Source organism: Poecilia formosa, unplaced genomic scaffold, assembly GCF_000485575.1.
Source record: "Poecilia formosa unplaced genomic scaffold, Poecilia_formosa-5.1.2 Scaffold488, whole genome shotgun sequence".
In the NCBI taxonomy this organism is placed as follows: Eukaryota; Metazoa; Chordata; class Actinopteri; order Cyprinodontiformes; family Poeciliidae; genus Poecilia; species Poecilia formosa.
Genome location: NW_006800427.1, coordinates 340509 through 352742, shown reverse-complemented (window position 1 = coordinate 352742; position 12234 = coordinate 340509). Strand labels below are relative to the sequence as shown.

The following is a 12234-nucleotide window of genomic DNA, read 5'->3' as shown; positions in this document are numbered from 1 at the left end:
ATGGCACCGGGCTGCGGCTTCTGACGGAGCGGGGACTTTTTGGTGTGTGTGTTTACCAGGGCAGATGATGCGTGTGTTGAGCACGGGGAGGTTCTCCTTGCTGGTGGTGAAGGGGGTGATGGTGAAGGGGCCGTACGACTGGGTGCTGCGGCTCACCCTGCTCTCTGTCGGGGAACAGGGGCTCCTGGCGGCTGAACACACACAGAAGCACACAGGGAACGCTTCAGTCTTTTCTCGACTGAACTGAATGGTTCCTGGGGTTCAAAACGACACACCGTGTAAAATATAACCTGTTTCACCTAATACTGACGCTGTGCACTGTGGTAACAGCTAATGAAGCAGCCGAATAAAACAAACCCTCCAAATACAGGCTAATTCCTATAAAGCTAAACGACTAACCATAATGTCTACTTTTACTAAGGTGAAAACGATTAGTCTAAAAACAGATAATACTTATCAGCTGACAGTGACCTACTTCATAGCAGATCCTTCTTGGACAAGATCAATTTACACCTCTATGACTGTTCTCACTGTGTGAGCATCTATCTGCTTTGCTCCTTAAAACTTATCGCTAAACTGAACCCGTCCTTCTCTCACAGAGACAGGGTCTCTGCGGACTGAAAAACATGCTCCACAAATAATCAACTTAGAAGATTTCAACTGTAATGCATCAGAAAGAAATGTAAGCTGAAGCTGGTTTCTCAGAAGGTCAGTGTTGTTTTCTTCAGCTGGAACTGGATGTTTTCTAATGCAGGAAAAATGAGTTCAGCTTGATCGTTTTTATAAAACTGCTAACATCGAGCACAATTTGTTACTTTGGGAAATATCTTTTACTAGGTGTGCACTGATAAATTGCACCCAGTTTTTTCTTCATCCTGCCTGGCTAACTTAGAGATTTTTCAGTCGGAAAAATAAAAAAAGTGATACTCCGTTTCTTTTTTCCTTTTTTAATTTCTTGTCATGATAAGAAGTTTGATTTATTGATGTCATGATAAATTTCAGCTCATTTAAAAAAAGCTAACATGTTACATTTATAGTTTTCTCATATTGTTTTCTTCCATGAGAACATCAATAAATAGCAGTAAATTTGAAAAGATGATTACATAAAGTCTCTGTATTAATCACATTTCTTTAAGCAGGCGGTGCATGTTTAAGCCCGTTTCAAACAGGAATGTTTTTTAAGACTAATTTTAATTGTTACTGCAGTAGTACTGCAGAATATCATGATAAAATTCAAAGCCCATATCACACACCCACAGACGTTAGGTAAGAAATAAGACATAAAGATATGAAAGGGATAATTTATCTAACTTAAACACCTAAAACCGTCTTTGTGTTTTCAGACTCTGGTGCTTCCAGGTCAGAAAAGTCAAGAAGCTGAGCATTCGAGTGCTACCAGCATGTCGACTAACTGTAATAAAAAAGTGAGGAAGAAAGGAAACAGGACTCGGATAAACAGGAAGGCGTTCTGCCCCGCAGAGGTTGAAACGTCCTGTGGTCGGTCCAGGGGAGGGGAGTCTCCATGGTAACCTGTCTGGACTTGGAAGACAGCTACAAACAGCAGCTCTGCCCTGCCGTCAGGTAGGCTCATTTATCACCGGAGAACTTCTCCGTGTCAACAGGCTGTTGTGGAAAACTGCAGATGTGAAGATAAACAGCTCAGCCTGAAGCAGGAGGTGGAATACCACAGGAGGGAAGCTCCTCTGCGCTCACTTTTAGCACTAATCCCTGAGTTTATTTATGACAGGAAACATGATTTGCGTCAGCAGAACATTTTTCCATGAGCCGTGTGTCTGATCCCTACGCTGCAATGAGTGGAATATCCACAAGGTGGCGACATTTAAACTCCCTTTCAGCAACAAGTGAAGTTTTTTTTTTTAATCTACAGAGTCGGTCAGTGGAAGGTTTGCAGGCGGAGTGTAACCTGGACGTCTGGCAGGTCAGAGGCCAGAGTGAAGGAGTAAACACTCACACGACACCGCCTCCAGTTCCTTGGTGTCCTCGTCCTTCTCGCTGTCCCTGTTCTCGTCCTCGCTGTCCTTCCTGAACTCCAGCGGCGACGGAAGCTCCGTGTCGTCCGTGTGGGCGTTCTGCTCGTCCACCACTGCAGAGAGAAAGCGGAGGAGTGAAGACGATGCGCTGAACATCCCGTAAAATAATAACAATAATAATAATAATAAAAAAATACATAGACGTAGCGCAAAAGTATTCACACCTCTTTTACTGGCTGGGGAGGAAAAAAACGGAAGAAGTCTCGTTTGCGGTTTATCATCAGTCAAGGACAGTCCTGGCATTGATTTGATCATCGATTTATAACATTTTGGGTTTTTGAATATTTCATTTAGTGTGGATTTTATTCACCAATACACTCTTCCAGAGTGTACAATGGAAAACAATTTTTTTTTATTTTCATTTTATTTCTTGTTTTTGTTTGAGGTATTTTATTTAGCATATTTAAAATACTGTCCAGGTCCAGTGTGAACAAAATGAAAAGTTTACTGGTCCTTGAGAAAGCAAACTCGCATTAACGTCCCACTATCGGTTTATTACATCTCAAAAACAACAATATCATCGTTTATGTTTATGTTTATGTGATGGTGACAGGGCTAGCTGCAGGTGCTCGCGCTTTCTTATAAGCATTTGCCTCCAATAATAAAACAATATTTCAAACACGCAGAATCCTAAGTCATCAGAGGTCAGAAAGTAAGTGCACCTCTCACAGCCTGGTCTATGATTTGCCGGACGGCTTTCTTCAGACTGTTGGCCCTGAGCATCAGCTGCTCCCGGCTTTTAAACAGCTGCTGGGGGGGCCCGCTGCCCCCGCGCCCCTTCTCCGTCTCCTCCTCCTCCAGCTTCCCCTTGAGCTCCGTTAGGCTCTCCTCGCTGGCCTCCTCCTCCTCCTCCTCCTCTTCCTCTTCTTCCTCCTCTTGTTCTTCTTCCACGATCGGAGGGGTGCAGTGGGGAAGCGGCGGCAGGGACTGGCACTCTGCGTTCAGCGTCTGCAGGAGGGAGTCCAGCTTCTCGTTCAGGATGGCACACTGATGGGAGGGGGGAGGCAGTTAGAAAAAAAAAAGACAAGTTAAAGAAAATTAAACAGGAAAATGGTGATTCTTTTCTCTTGTTTTTGCTTACTTTGAGAGACATGGAGTCGCATTCCTCAACGTTCTCTGTGCTTTTTTCATACGCTTTCCCCACTTTGGCAATAAAATCCTTCACAGTTTCGCACAGAATCCTGAGAAACACAAAAGAAAATTAATCTTCATTCCTTTGCTGTTTTCAGATGCAGACGCTGCAATAACGCCAGAGATGTCCCAGTCAGAATCGAATCTACTGTATTTGGCCTGCTGCTCTGCTGCAAAAACACAAAATCTTACAAAGTATTTTCAGTCAGATTTTTAATTTCCAATTGTCTCAAATTTTATTTAAATAAGCCTGTGTTGGATTTTTCTTCACTGCACGCCTCTCAGGATTCTCGAAATAAGACAAACTTACAAATAACGTTTCAGGATGATATAGGAGACCGATTTAAAACAATAATTCCTTAATGCTGATGAAAAAGTACCAGTTCCACTGGGAGAATATTGTCTTGTTTAAATGAAATAATTTGTCAATGAATCTACTACTTATTCACCAATATTAAGGAATTATTTTTCTTAAATCAAGCTTCTATATCTTGTTGAAAAGCTACTTGCAAGTAAGTTTTGTCTCATTCCAGGATATTTGCACTAAAAGCTAGACAGAAATACTTGATAAAATTTACTGTTTTTCGAGTGTTAAAATAAACTTGTGCTCCCCGTAACTTGCTTTCCAGACCTGGTTTTACTGATGCAGCAGCAGCTCTTAAAATTTATTTTCTGTTGACATTCAGTCCAATTAAAGGCTCCAGCTCACAGGCTGACTTCTCACAGTGGAGCACTTACTTGGCAGAGGAGATGACCACAGAGTGCTGCTCTGAGTTGAGGATCTTTGTGAGGTGAGTGGTCACTGAGTGTTCATACGCTGAAATGTGAAACTGCATAAAGAAAGAAACAGATGAATGGTGTCAGTTTGATGCAGAGGGATCGTTTTTCTTCTTTTTCTTCTTCTTCCTGTTCTGAACCTCAGCTGAAGTGAAGCAGCATAAAAAAAATAAAAAAAAACATAAGTCAGGCGCTCTCCGGTCTGTCTGGAGGTCCTGCTGTGTCAGAGTGTGCGTGTTGGTCGTTCCGTCTACCTGGCAGTCGTCGGCTCCCTCGGGCGTGGTGGGGTAGCTGTGTTTGGGTGGGATCTTGATCTCGTAGGTCATGATGCTCCAGCGGTCCAGCATCTTGGTGCTGGCCCGCTCCAGCTTCTCCAGGATCTGGGGCAGCTGGGTGTCGTCGTCGCACGAAGGGCCCCAGCCCAGCACCCGGGCCAGATCGTTGCCGGTGCCGAGGGGCAACACCCCCAGCTGGCACTGAAAGGCAGCAGGCACAGGGGTTTACTGGGCGGCGCGGTGACGTCGCTGCTCCGGTTGCATGACTGTGTTTTATGGAAGTCGGCCAGCAGGAAAGACAAACCATCTGCTGGGAGTTCACAGATTGAGGTTCCCAAAAATCCAACGTGGTTACAGGTCGGAGGAATGAAACAGAGCGAGGTTGCTTTGCTCCATTCAGCCTTCCTGTTTTCTACTTAAAGCTGCAATATGTAACTTTTGAAATAAATCTTGTGTTTTGCACTGTCACGACGGGACATTATGTTATGAGACAGATGAATCTGTGTGTAATCAATCTCCTCCACCTCCCTCCTGTGCTGCTGCAGTGATCTTCAGAAATTCTCCCTGTCAAAAACAGCCAATCAGAGCCAGAAGGTGGTTCTTAGCGCTGTCAATCATCCTAGTGTAACTGCTCACAACCTCCTGCTTTGCTCTCTGCTGCTACAGCTGGTGCATCACAGCGTAGCCTGCAATAAATGTTAATGCTAGTAGCATAGCCACCAATGGCAGCGGGGAAACTGTTTTCTGTAATGGTAAGTTGTTTTTCCTCAATTAGCACGTCGAACAGCGCATACAGGAGGGTGATTAACAACGCTAAGACCCGCCTCCTGGCCCTGGTTGGTTGTTTTTGTCCGGTATCTCAGGAAGGAGGTGGAGAAGCTTGAATTTTTTCAAATTCTTATGCCTCACAACATAATGACAATTTTAACAAATATGTAAAAAAGCATATTTTATAGAAGTCACATACTGCAGTTTTAAAGCACACAACACTTTCCAAATATCTGATTTTAAAGAGTAAAAAAAAAAACAACAACATAATTTTCATTAAACTTCACTGTTTTGTGCGATTGAAAACCTTGATTAAGATATATTGCAATATGTGATTATAATGTGAGAATCTTCAAGGGTGTTAAGACAAGACTAAGTTCAAACACATCAGCCACACATTCCTGTCCCCTGGATCACCTGCTTGTGGAGGCTGAGTTTGTCTATCTCTGACAGGACCCATCCCACGCTGCCGTCGCCGCCACACACCAGAATCCGAAAGTTGTCAAACTTCTGGAACAGACGCAGGCTGACGGAGAAACAAAACCAGTTCAGGTCAATTCAACTTTATTTGCATGGCCCCAATTCACAACTAATGTCATCTGAAGGCACTTAACAAAAAAACCCCAAACCCATAAGCAGTAGCGCCGGGTTCATCTCCTCACCCGAGGTGTGGACCCCCGTTGACCAGGTCAAAGACTTGTGCCGGGTTGAGAAGCTGCTTGAAGCGTCGCAGGAACTTCACCCCCTGGTTGTCGCCGCTTTTCGAGTTGACGAAGACCAGGAGGGGACTGGCACACGACGGGGGACAGGTGGCCTTCCAGAAGCCTGCAGGAAATCCACCGTTTCAGTTTGAACATTCCCACCTGCTCCTCCTTGGCAGTTCAGCAACAAGAACGGCAAGAAAACAACGGCGCGGTTTGATGAGGGTTTCTTTATGACGGCCTATTTAAAGCATCTCAATCTGGTTCCCTTTGTGTATCATGAAGTTTAGAAAGCCTCTCTATTTAATCACCTACCGACGCTTTTGTATAAACTGACTTTCCGGCTGATGAAGTGTTGTTTGAAAGGGTGATAAATACGAGGGAGCAAAGTGGTGCAGGTAGAGTCTATCACATGGATCCGACCCCGCTCTCCACCGTTCATCAAAACCGTGTGTGACGGTGACATGAGGTAAGAACACGTGCTATAGGCTGATCTGTGGGAGGCAAAGCAGCAAGGCGCCCTGGTCCTTAAGGAAAACCTTGGTGATGACAGCCTTCTGCGTACTATAGCTCCCCTCACACCCTCCCCCCAGTCTTTGCTCTTTAGTGTCTTCATCTGCGCTCCGCTTTGATTTCCCCCCTTCTTTCTGCCTCCCTTTCTCTGTCGTGCTGTTGCTAAGGAATGGAGGAAGAAGAGGGTGAGTGGTAGGGGAGAGAGAGGAAGCGGAGACAGGGAGCCACGGCGCTGCGGCACGTGCTGCAGCTCGTGTCCCCCCTCCTCCGTTCCCCAAACAACACACACACACACACACGCACACACGCATCACACTCCCTCAGCCAGATAAAACCAACAGGGTTGCCAGATCAGACTCCAAAAAAACAGCGTGTCTCAACCTCTAATGAAAGTGATGTTGATGTAGTCCCAATAATATTCCAAACAATATCCAAAACAGATTTGTAAAGAGAGAACGCAAACACAACTTAAAAGGGATGTGACATTTTCAAAAAATGTACATTCAGCACTGAGACGATTCAATTAAAGGTGTTGGTGTACGGAAGGATCCTAACACCCAAAAAAACAATCAAAATCTCTTTCTGCATTTAAAAGAAATTTGAAAAATGGGCTGATGTTTTTCTGTGTATTTGAAATTTGTTCATAAAAGTAGTTTTGTTGCAATAAGAAAGAAAGAAATTAATCGCATGATGAAACAAGCTCAATCTTTTCTCTCTTTTCCACCAAAAACTACATGACAAAAGTCTTCAGTCTCAAGCAGCTCTTTTTTATCTGCCCCATTTATGTGAAAATGGGGCAGATATTATAAATGTATGTCTCTTTCTGTTCCTCTTCATTCATGATTTCTTTTGGTTGTTACATGAACTATGAAATAAAAAGCTAAAATGGAATGTTATATACATTTGGACAATTTGCAACAATTTTGGTTTTCCTTTATTATGTTCTGAACAGAACCAGATGCCATTGAAACTGCAAAGGATTTGACTCTTTGAACGGAATGAGACTTGAGAGACATTTCCTTTTAAATCATGATGTTGCCCTGGGATTTCTGTTTTAATGCTACTACGTGGAGACACATGACGAAGAAACAACTAGTCACTGATGATGTCACACTCAGGTTAAGTGCAATAACACGGAAAGTCTTGTGCGTTTCTACAAAAAACCTGCAAAAACACAAAATCTTACAAAGTATTTTTGGTCTGGTTTCTAGTGCAAATATCTTAGCACACTTGAAATAAGACAAAACCTAACTTACAAGTAATTTTTCAGCAACATATAGAAGCTTGTTTTAAGTCAATAATTCCTCAGTACTGATGAAAAAGTAAGCTAGTTTTGTCTTATTTCAAAGATATGAAGATATTTGCACTAGGAACCAAAATACTCAGTAAGGTTTGGTGTTTTTTGCGGTGAAAGAGGTTTCCTCTGAAATTTTTCTAAAAACTTGCCATAATGTTGTGAAAGGCAGCCCAAATATTAACAACCCGCCCACAGCTGTCCAAACACAGCCCAACTGGGCGGAAACCCGCACAATCTGGCAACACTGAAACCCGAGCGCCCCCTTCGCTCTCCTTCGTTTAAGCAGCGGGGATCCTCGGCACGCGAGCGCAGAGAGATGAGAGCATCGTCGTCGTAGCTGCACCTCTGCTGCTGTCTTGTCCTGCTCTCTTCATCTGGATGCTCAATCCCACCACTTTTCTATTATTCAGGCGCCACTTAGAAGATGGCAGCTTTTCAGACGCAGCGGCCCGTGTGTGATTGCTTCGGAGACAGTAATCTAATCCAGCGTGCTTATCAGGGTTCGTCTCGCAGGTGCTGAACTAGAATGGATTCACAGTGAGATCTGGCAGGCTGTCCAGACACCTCAGGGTCAGGGAAACAGAGAGGCTGCTGGATTTTACGTACAGGGACACACACACAAAATAGAATGTGATTATAAAGGGAAGGACAGTGGAGCATGGTCAAATAGAAATCTAAAGATTGCAGTGTTCATTTGTATTCAGTAGTTCCTGTATCCTATTGTTTGTGAGTGTAATGCTCTCATTTTCAAATCTATTTCAGAACTGTCCAGTCTCCCGTTGTGTCCACTCCAGCCACCAAACCAACAAAAAAGAAAGCCATCGCTTAAAGAAAGTCACAAGAAGTCTTTTACCACAAACAGGAAGCTCATTAAAAATAACCGATTAGATGATGACAGCCAGCCTGTTCTTAGATTGACAAATAATGACCACAGAGGTCGTGGATGGGTTTATCGAATCAAGTCGAATCCTGCTCTCACACCACATCACTCCCGGACAGAACAGCAGGTCAGAGGTCAAAGAAAAGAGATCAGCAGATCAAATGAAGTGAAAGCTCCAGTGAGAGTGAACGGTTCCTCACAGGTGGAGTCAGACTTTGACCCCCGACCTTTCAAAGTGAGTTAGTGTACAGGTTACCGCGTGCGCAGTCGGTGCCTACCATCTGAATCGATGCTGTTGAGCGCCGTGGGGGGAATGATGGAGACTTTGCATTGACCCAGAGGACACTTGCGAGGGTACAGGTCCATACAGGCTGTATGCACCTAGAGGAAGAAATAAAAGAAAAAAACATTGTTTGACATTCTACAGAATCAACCAAACAGACAGCAACTACTCCTCTTGCAATTAGAGGAGTAGTTGATATGCCAAAGATGACTCATTTAGGGCATTTGTAATTTTATTGGAACAAAAATTACTTGCTGAAAAATATTTGCTCCAGTAAGCAGAAAATATTAAAACAACCTCCAAGCTATAGAGTTATATACGGTGGAACCGAGCTACGTCAACTAATCACTGAACAAAACTACACATATTCAGAAAACACAGCGGCTTTAACCAAACACACGAAGTAAGGCTCAGTGGGAAGACCTGAGAGATCACTGATTGGGCGACAACACTTTTGGCTTTGGGACCAGAAATTATTCCTGAATTCGCTTCCTCTCTGTTTAGGCACAGAGGAAGGCAGCCACAGTGCTACGTATTTCCCACACTGTGAAAAACAACAGTTTTTCTTCTAATGACTCTAAATATAGCGGTAGCTGCATTTGCATCGCCGGTAACATTTAACATTTATATTTTCAGTGAATGCCCTAAAGCCAGCATAACATCTGATTCTATAGATAAAGGTGGTGTCGCCCAGTCACCCGGCCAGCACACCTGACCATATCCCGCATGGGGCCCATGCAGGCTGGCCAACAATGTCTCAGGTTTCCCACTAGGACCTACCTCTTCCGTTTTGTTGACGTCGACCCATTTTCTTAACTTGATTTTGTGTTTTTTAACGTGTTGTTGCGTTTTTCAGCTTGTCATTGTGCGCAGTGATTTGCAGATGTGGCTTGCGCTTCAGGACAAGCGTACGGTTGAGATGAAAATCATGCTAGGACGTTCCCACGCTGCCCAATCTAACATGTTCCTTCAGACGCACAGTCTCCTCTGCATGCTCGCTGCGTTCAGCATGACGGTGTGACAGATGCCTTACCATGGCTTTGCACCAGAGGCAGCGCCAGTCCTGCAGCCTTAGCACGCTGCCACATGTCTTATCACACACGGCACATTTGGCACTGACAGGCAGGTTGCCCTCCAACCACTGATGAGGCATGGCAATCTGGAGGTTTAACACACACACACACACACGCACACACACACATACACACACACACACGTTACAGAATGGGATAAATGCTTCTCTTGTCGAGACATTCTTTTTACAACAGGTCGGCATTGAAGGTTGCCTTCGTAAAATGAAAGAAACGTGAAATACTTTGTGATGGCTCGGCTCTATATTTAAAAGTTAGTAAGAAGTTGCTTCAAACCAACTCACCCCATCCTCATCTTCAATGATGTCCTTGCCTATAGAGGCCAAGGTCGTCCATTTGCAGTTGTTAGTGGCTCTTACGGCACAGCGTTTGTGGGCTTTGAACTTGCACACTGAAAAACACAGAAACACGAACAGGACTGAAAAGGTTTCCACACTTTACAGGGGCTGTCACTCAGCAGCCTGCAGTAAAACTTCAGCTCAATATGTCTGGAGGCAGACGCTTCAATAACACAAACCGCTTTTTATTTCTACATGGTGAAATATTAATGATGCAGGGGTCGTGTTTCATCTTTTTGTGAATGTATTTTATTTGTGCAGCACTGAAAACCTGTGGCTCAAAAGCAGAACTAAACTGAAAACTGTAGAAAACAGACCTGCTGCCTTGATTCCTGTCAGAAGAGGTCAAATCAATCAAATAACTCTTTTACTGGTCTGAATTTATTTTCAGTTGATTGTTTATGTATTACGCTGTACATGTTATTTGTAACTAGTGAGATTTTTAGATAAAAAAAAGGCCAACATTTAGATGTGTATTGATGATTTTGTTTGTTTCTGGTCTCTCACCTGGTGATGTTTCTATGTGTGAGCTCTCCTTCTACATTCGGACCAATGCAGAACATGTTTTTGTAGATATGCGTGTGGAGTGAGCTAAGAAGCTGTAAGACAGCTAAGCCAAGCTGCGTGTCTTCTGTTTGCTTTAATGGAAAGAAACACGAGGGCTATCACAACCTACCCTTCTGACACGGGCAAAGTGAAAAACATAATCTCTCTTAACTAATTTATTTCATATTGTCACAAAATGACTTTGACGTTCATCAGCTGTGTCTTAAGGCTCGCTGGACCCGAATGAAGATTTGCGCCAACTTTGAATGCGTCGAAACCGTCTGCAGTGATTAACCGATCAGAGTGGCAAGTAGAAAATATGAGCATTTCCCACCTACACGCCCCAAACAGAGAGACTGCTCTCGCCTTGTTCTCCAGAAGAGACGAAGCTCTTAGCAGACTCATGAATAATGTCCGTACTCTGGGGAACTTTCCTTCCACCCGCCCCACTCAGCTCATGTACAACACTAACACACCCACACACACACACACACGCGCACAAACATGCACACACAATGTTGTCATTCTGCAGACAACACAGATACTACAAGTCCAAGTCATATCCGGGGGCAACAATCAATGTTTCAATCTCGTCTACCACTAAATGCTGTTAGAGAGCATTAGCAGAACATTAAGAGAATTCAGGGGACATGATACCACAGACTGTTAATGGCCAGGCGTCCACACAGACCAGACTGGAAGCACATGCCGTCTCTGGGACTGTGAGTGTCTGTGTATTAAATACAAAGGGGCAGAGGACGTAGGTAGCACAAATCAATCCCCGCTGACTGCCCTGCTCAGGAAATCGAAGGGAAATTTAAGCTGTGTTGCTCTGATGTGATTGGTTGCCTGCACTTGAAGTTTGACAGACATTTTTCTGCTTCATTTTCTCCTAGTAATGTCTTTTCCTCCAGTTTTATTGATTTGTCGTTTGTGCTGTCACGCACTTACCTTTTGCTTATTTTCATTATATCACAAGCACCAGCCATGTCTTCAAAAACAGGGCGTTGTGTGATTTAGGCCACATCTAAAGTTATTGCTTCTGGACCGATATGTTTAATAAGAAGAGATAAACAAGATGAAAGGAGATTCGTCATCTATTTATCTATTAGTATTAACTCCCTTAATAACAAATAATAGTACACTTTGAAAGAGAATTGTTTATGAGCTTTACATCATGTTATAACGTCATTCTCCCATATAAAACAATCCTGGAGTGTTGCTTTGATTCTTTCATGCATGTTTGAGAAATCCTTTAATCTCCATGGCAACCATTCAGCTGTGCAAAACGCCTGGGTGGACCTAGCCCCGCCTTCGAGGCGCAGCTGCTCTTCAATTTCATAGCTTGTGAGCTTCTGCCTCAGATTCGCTCTCCCCCAGGACTCCCCCCCACTCAGCTCCTTCAGACTAGCCAGGAGCTATTAGCAAACATCTGCTGGACCTGCGCATCTACTGAGCTGTTTATAGAAGCTGCTTCTCAGTGGAACTTCTCAGTGCCAGGTCAAGCTTAATAAAGGAGCCATGTTGGGATGACATCCTGAAGGTGGAGTTTTAGAAGCAGTCAGAGGCTTTAAAGAGACACA

General features: G+C 43.8%; 1 protein-coding gene across 1 annotated transcript in view; it reads right to left on the bottom strand.

Annotated features, from left to right (window-relative positions):
• Positions 1-56: 56 nt before the first annotated feature.
• LOC103156582 (diacylglycerol kinase eta-like) overlaps positions 57-12234 on the bottom strand; it is a gene marked incomplete at its 3' end in the record, with an annotated part of 52957 nt that continues 40779 nt past the window's right edge. Inside the window, exons 8-18 of the mRNA XM_007578696.2 lie at positions 10052-10158; positions 9710-9835; positions 8672-8774; positions 5665-5827; positions 5420-5528; positions 4214-4435; positions 3921-4012; positions 3133-3232; positions 2714-3038; positions 1973-2104; positions 57-191 (exon numbers count right to left, since the gene is read on the bottom strand). Of these exons, the coding sequence (XP_007578758.1) occupies positions 57-191; positions 1973-2104; positions 2714-3038; positions 3133-3232; positions 3921-4012; positions 4214-4435; positions 5420-5528; positions 5665-5827; positions 8672-8774; positions 9710-9835; positions 10052-10158 (1614 nt within the window). The remainder of the gene's footprint in view (positions 192-1972; positions 2105-2713; positions 3039-3132; positions 3233-3920; positions 4013-4213; positions 4436-5419; positions 5529-5664; positions 5828-8671; positions 8775-9709; positions 9836-10051; positions 10159-12234) is intronic.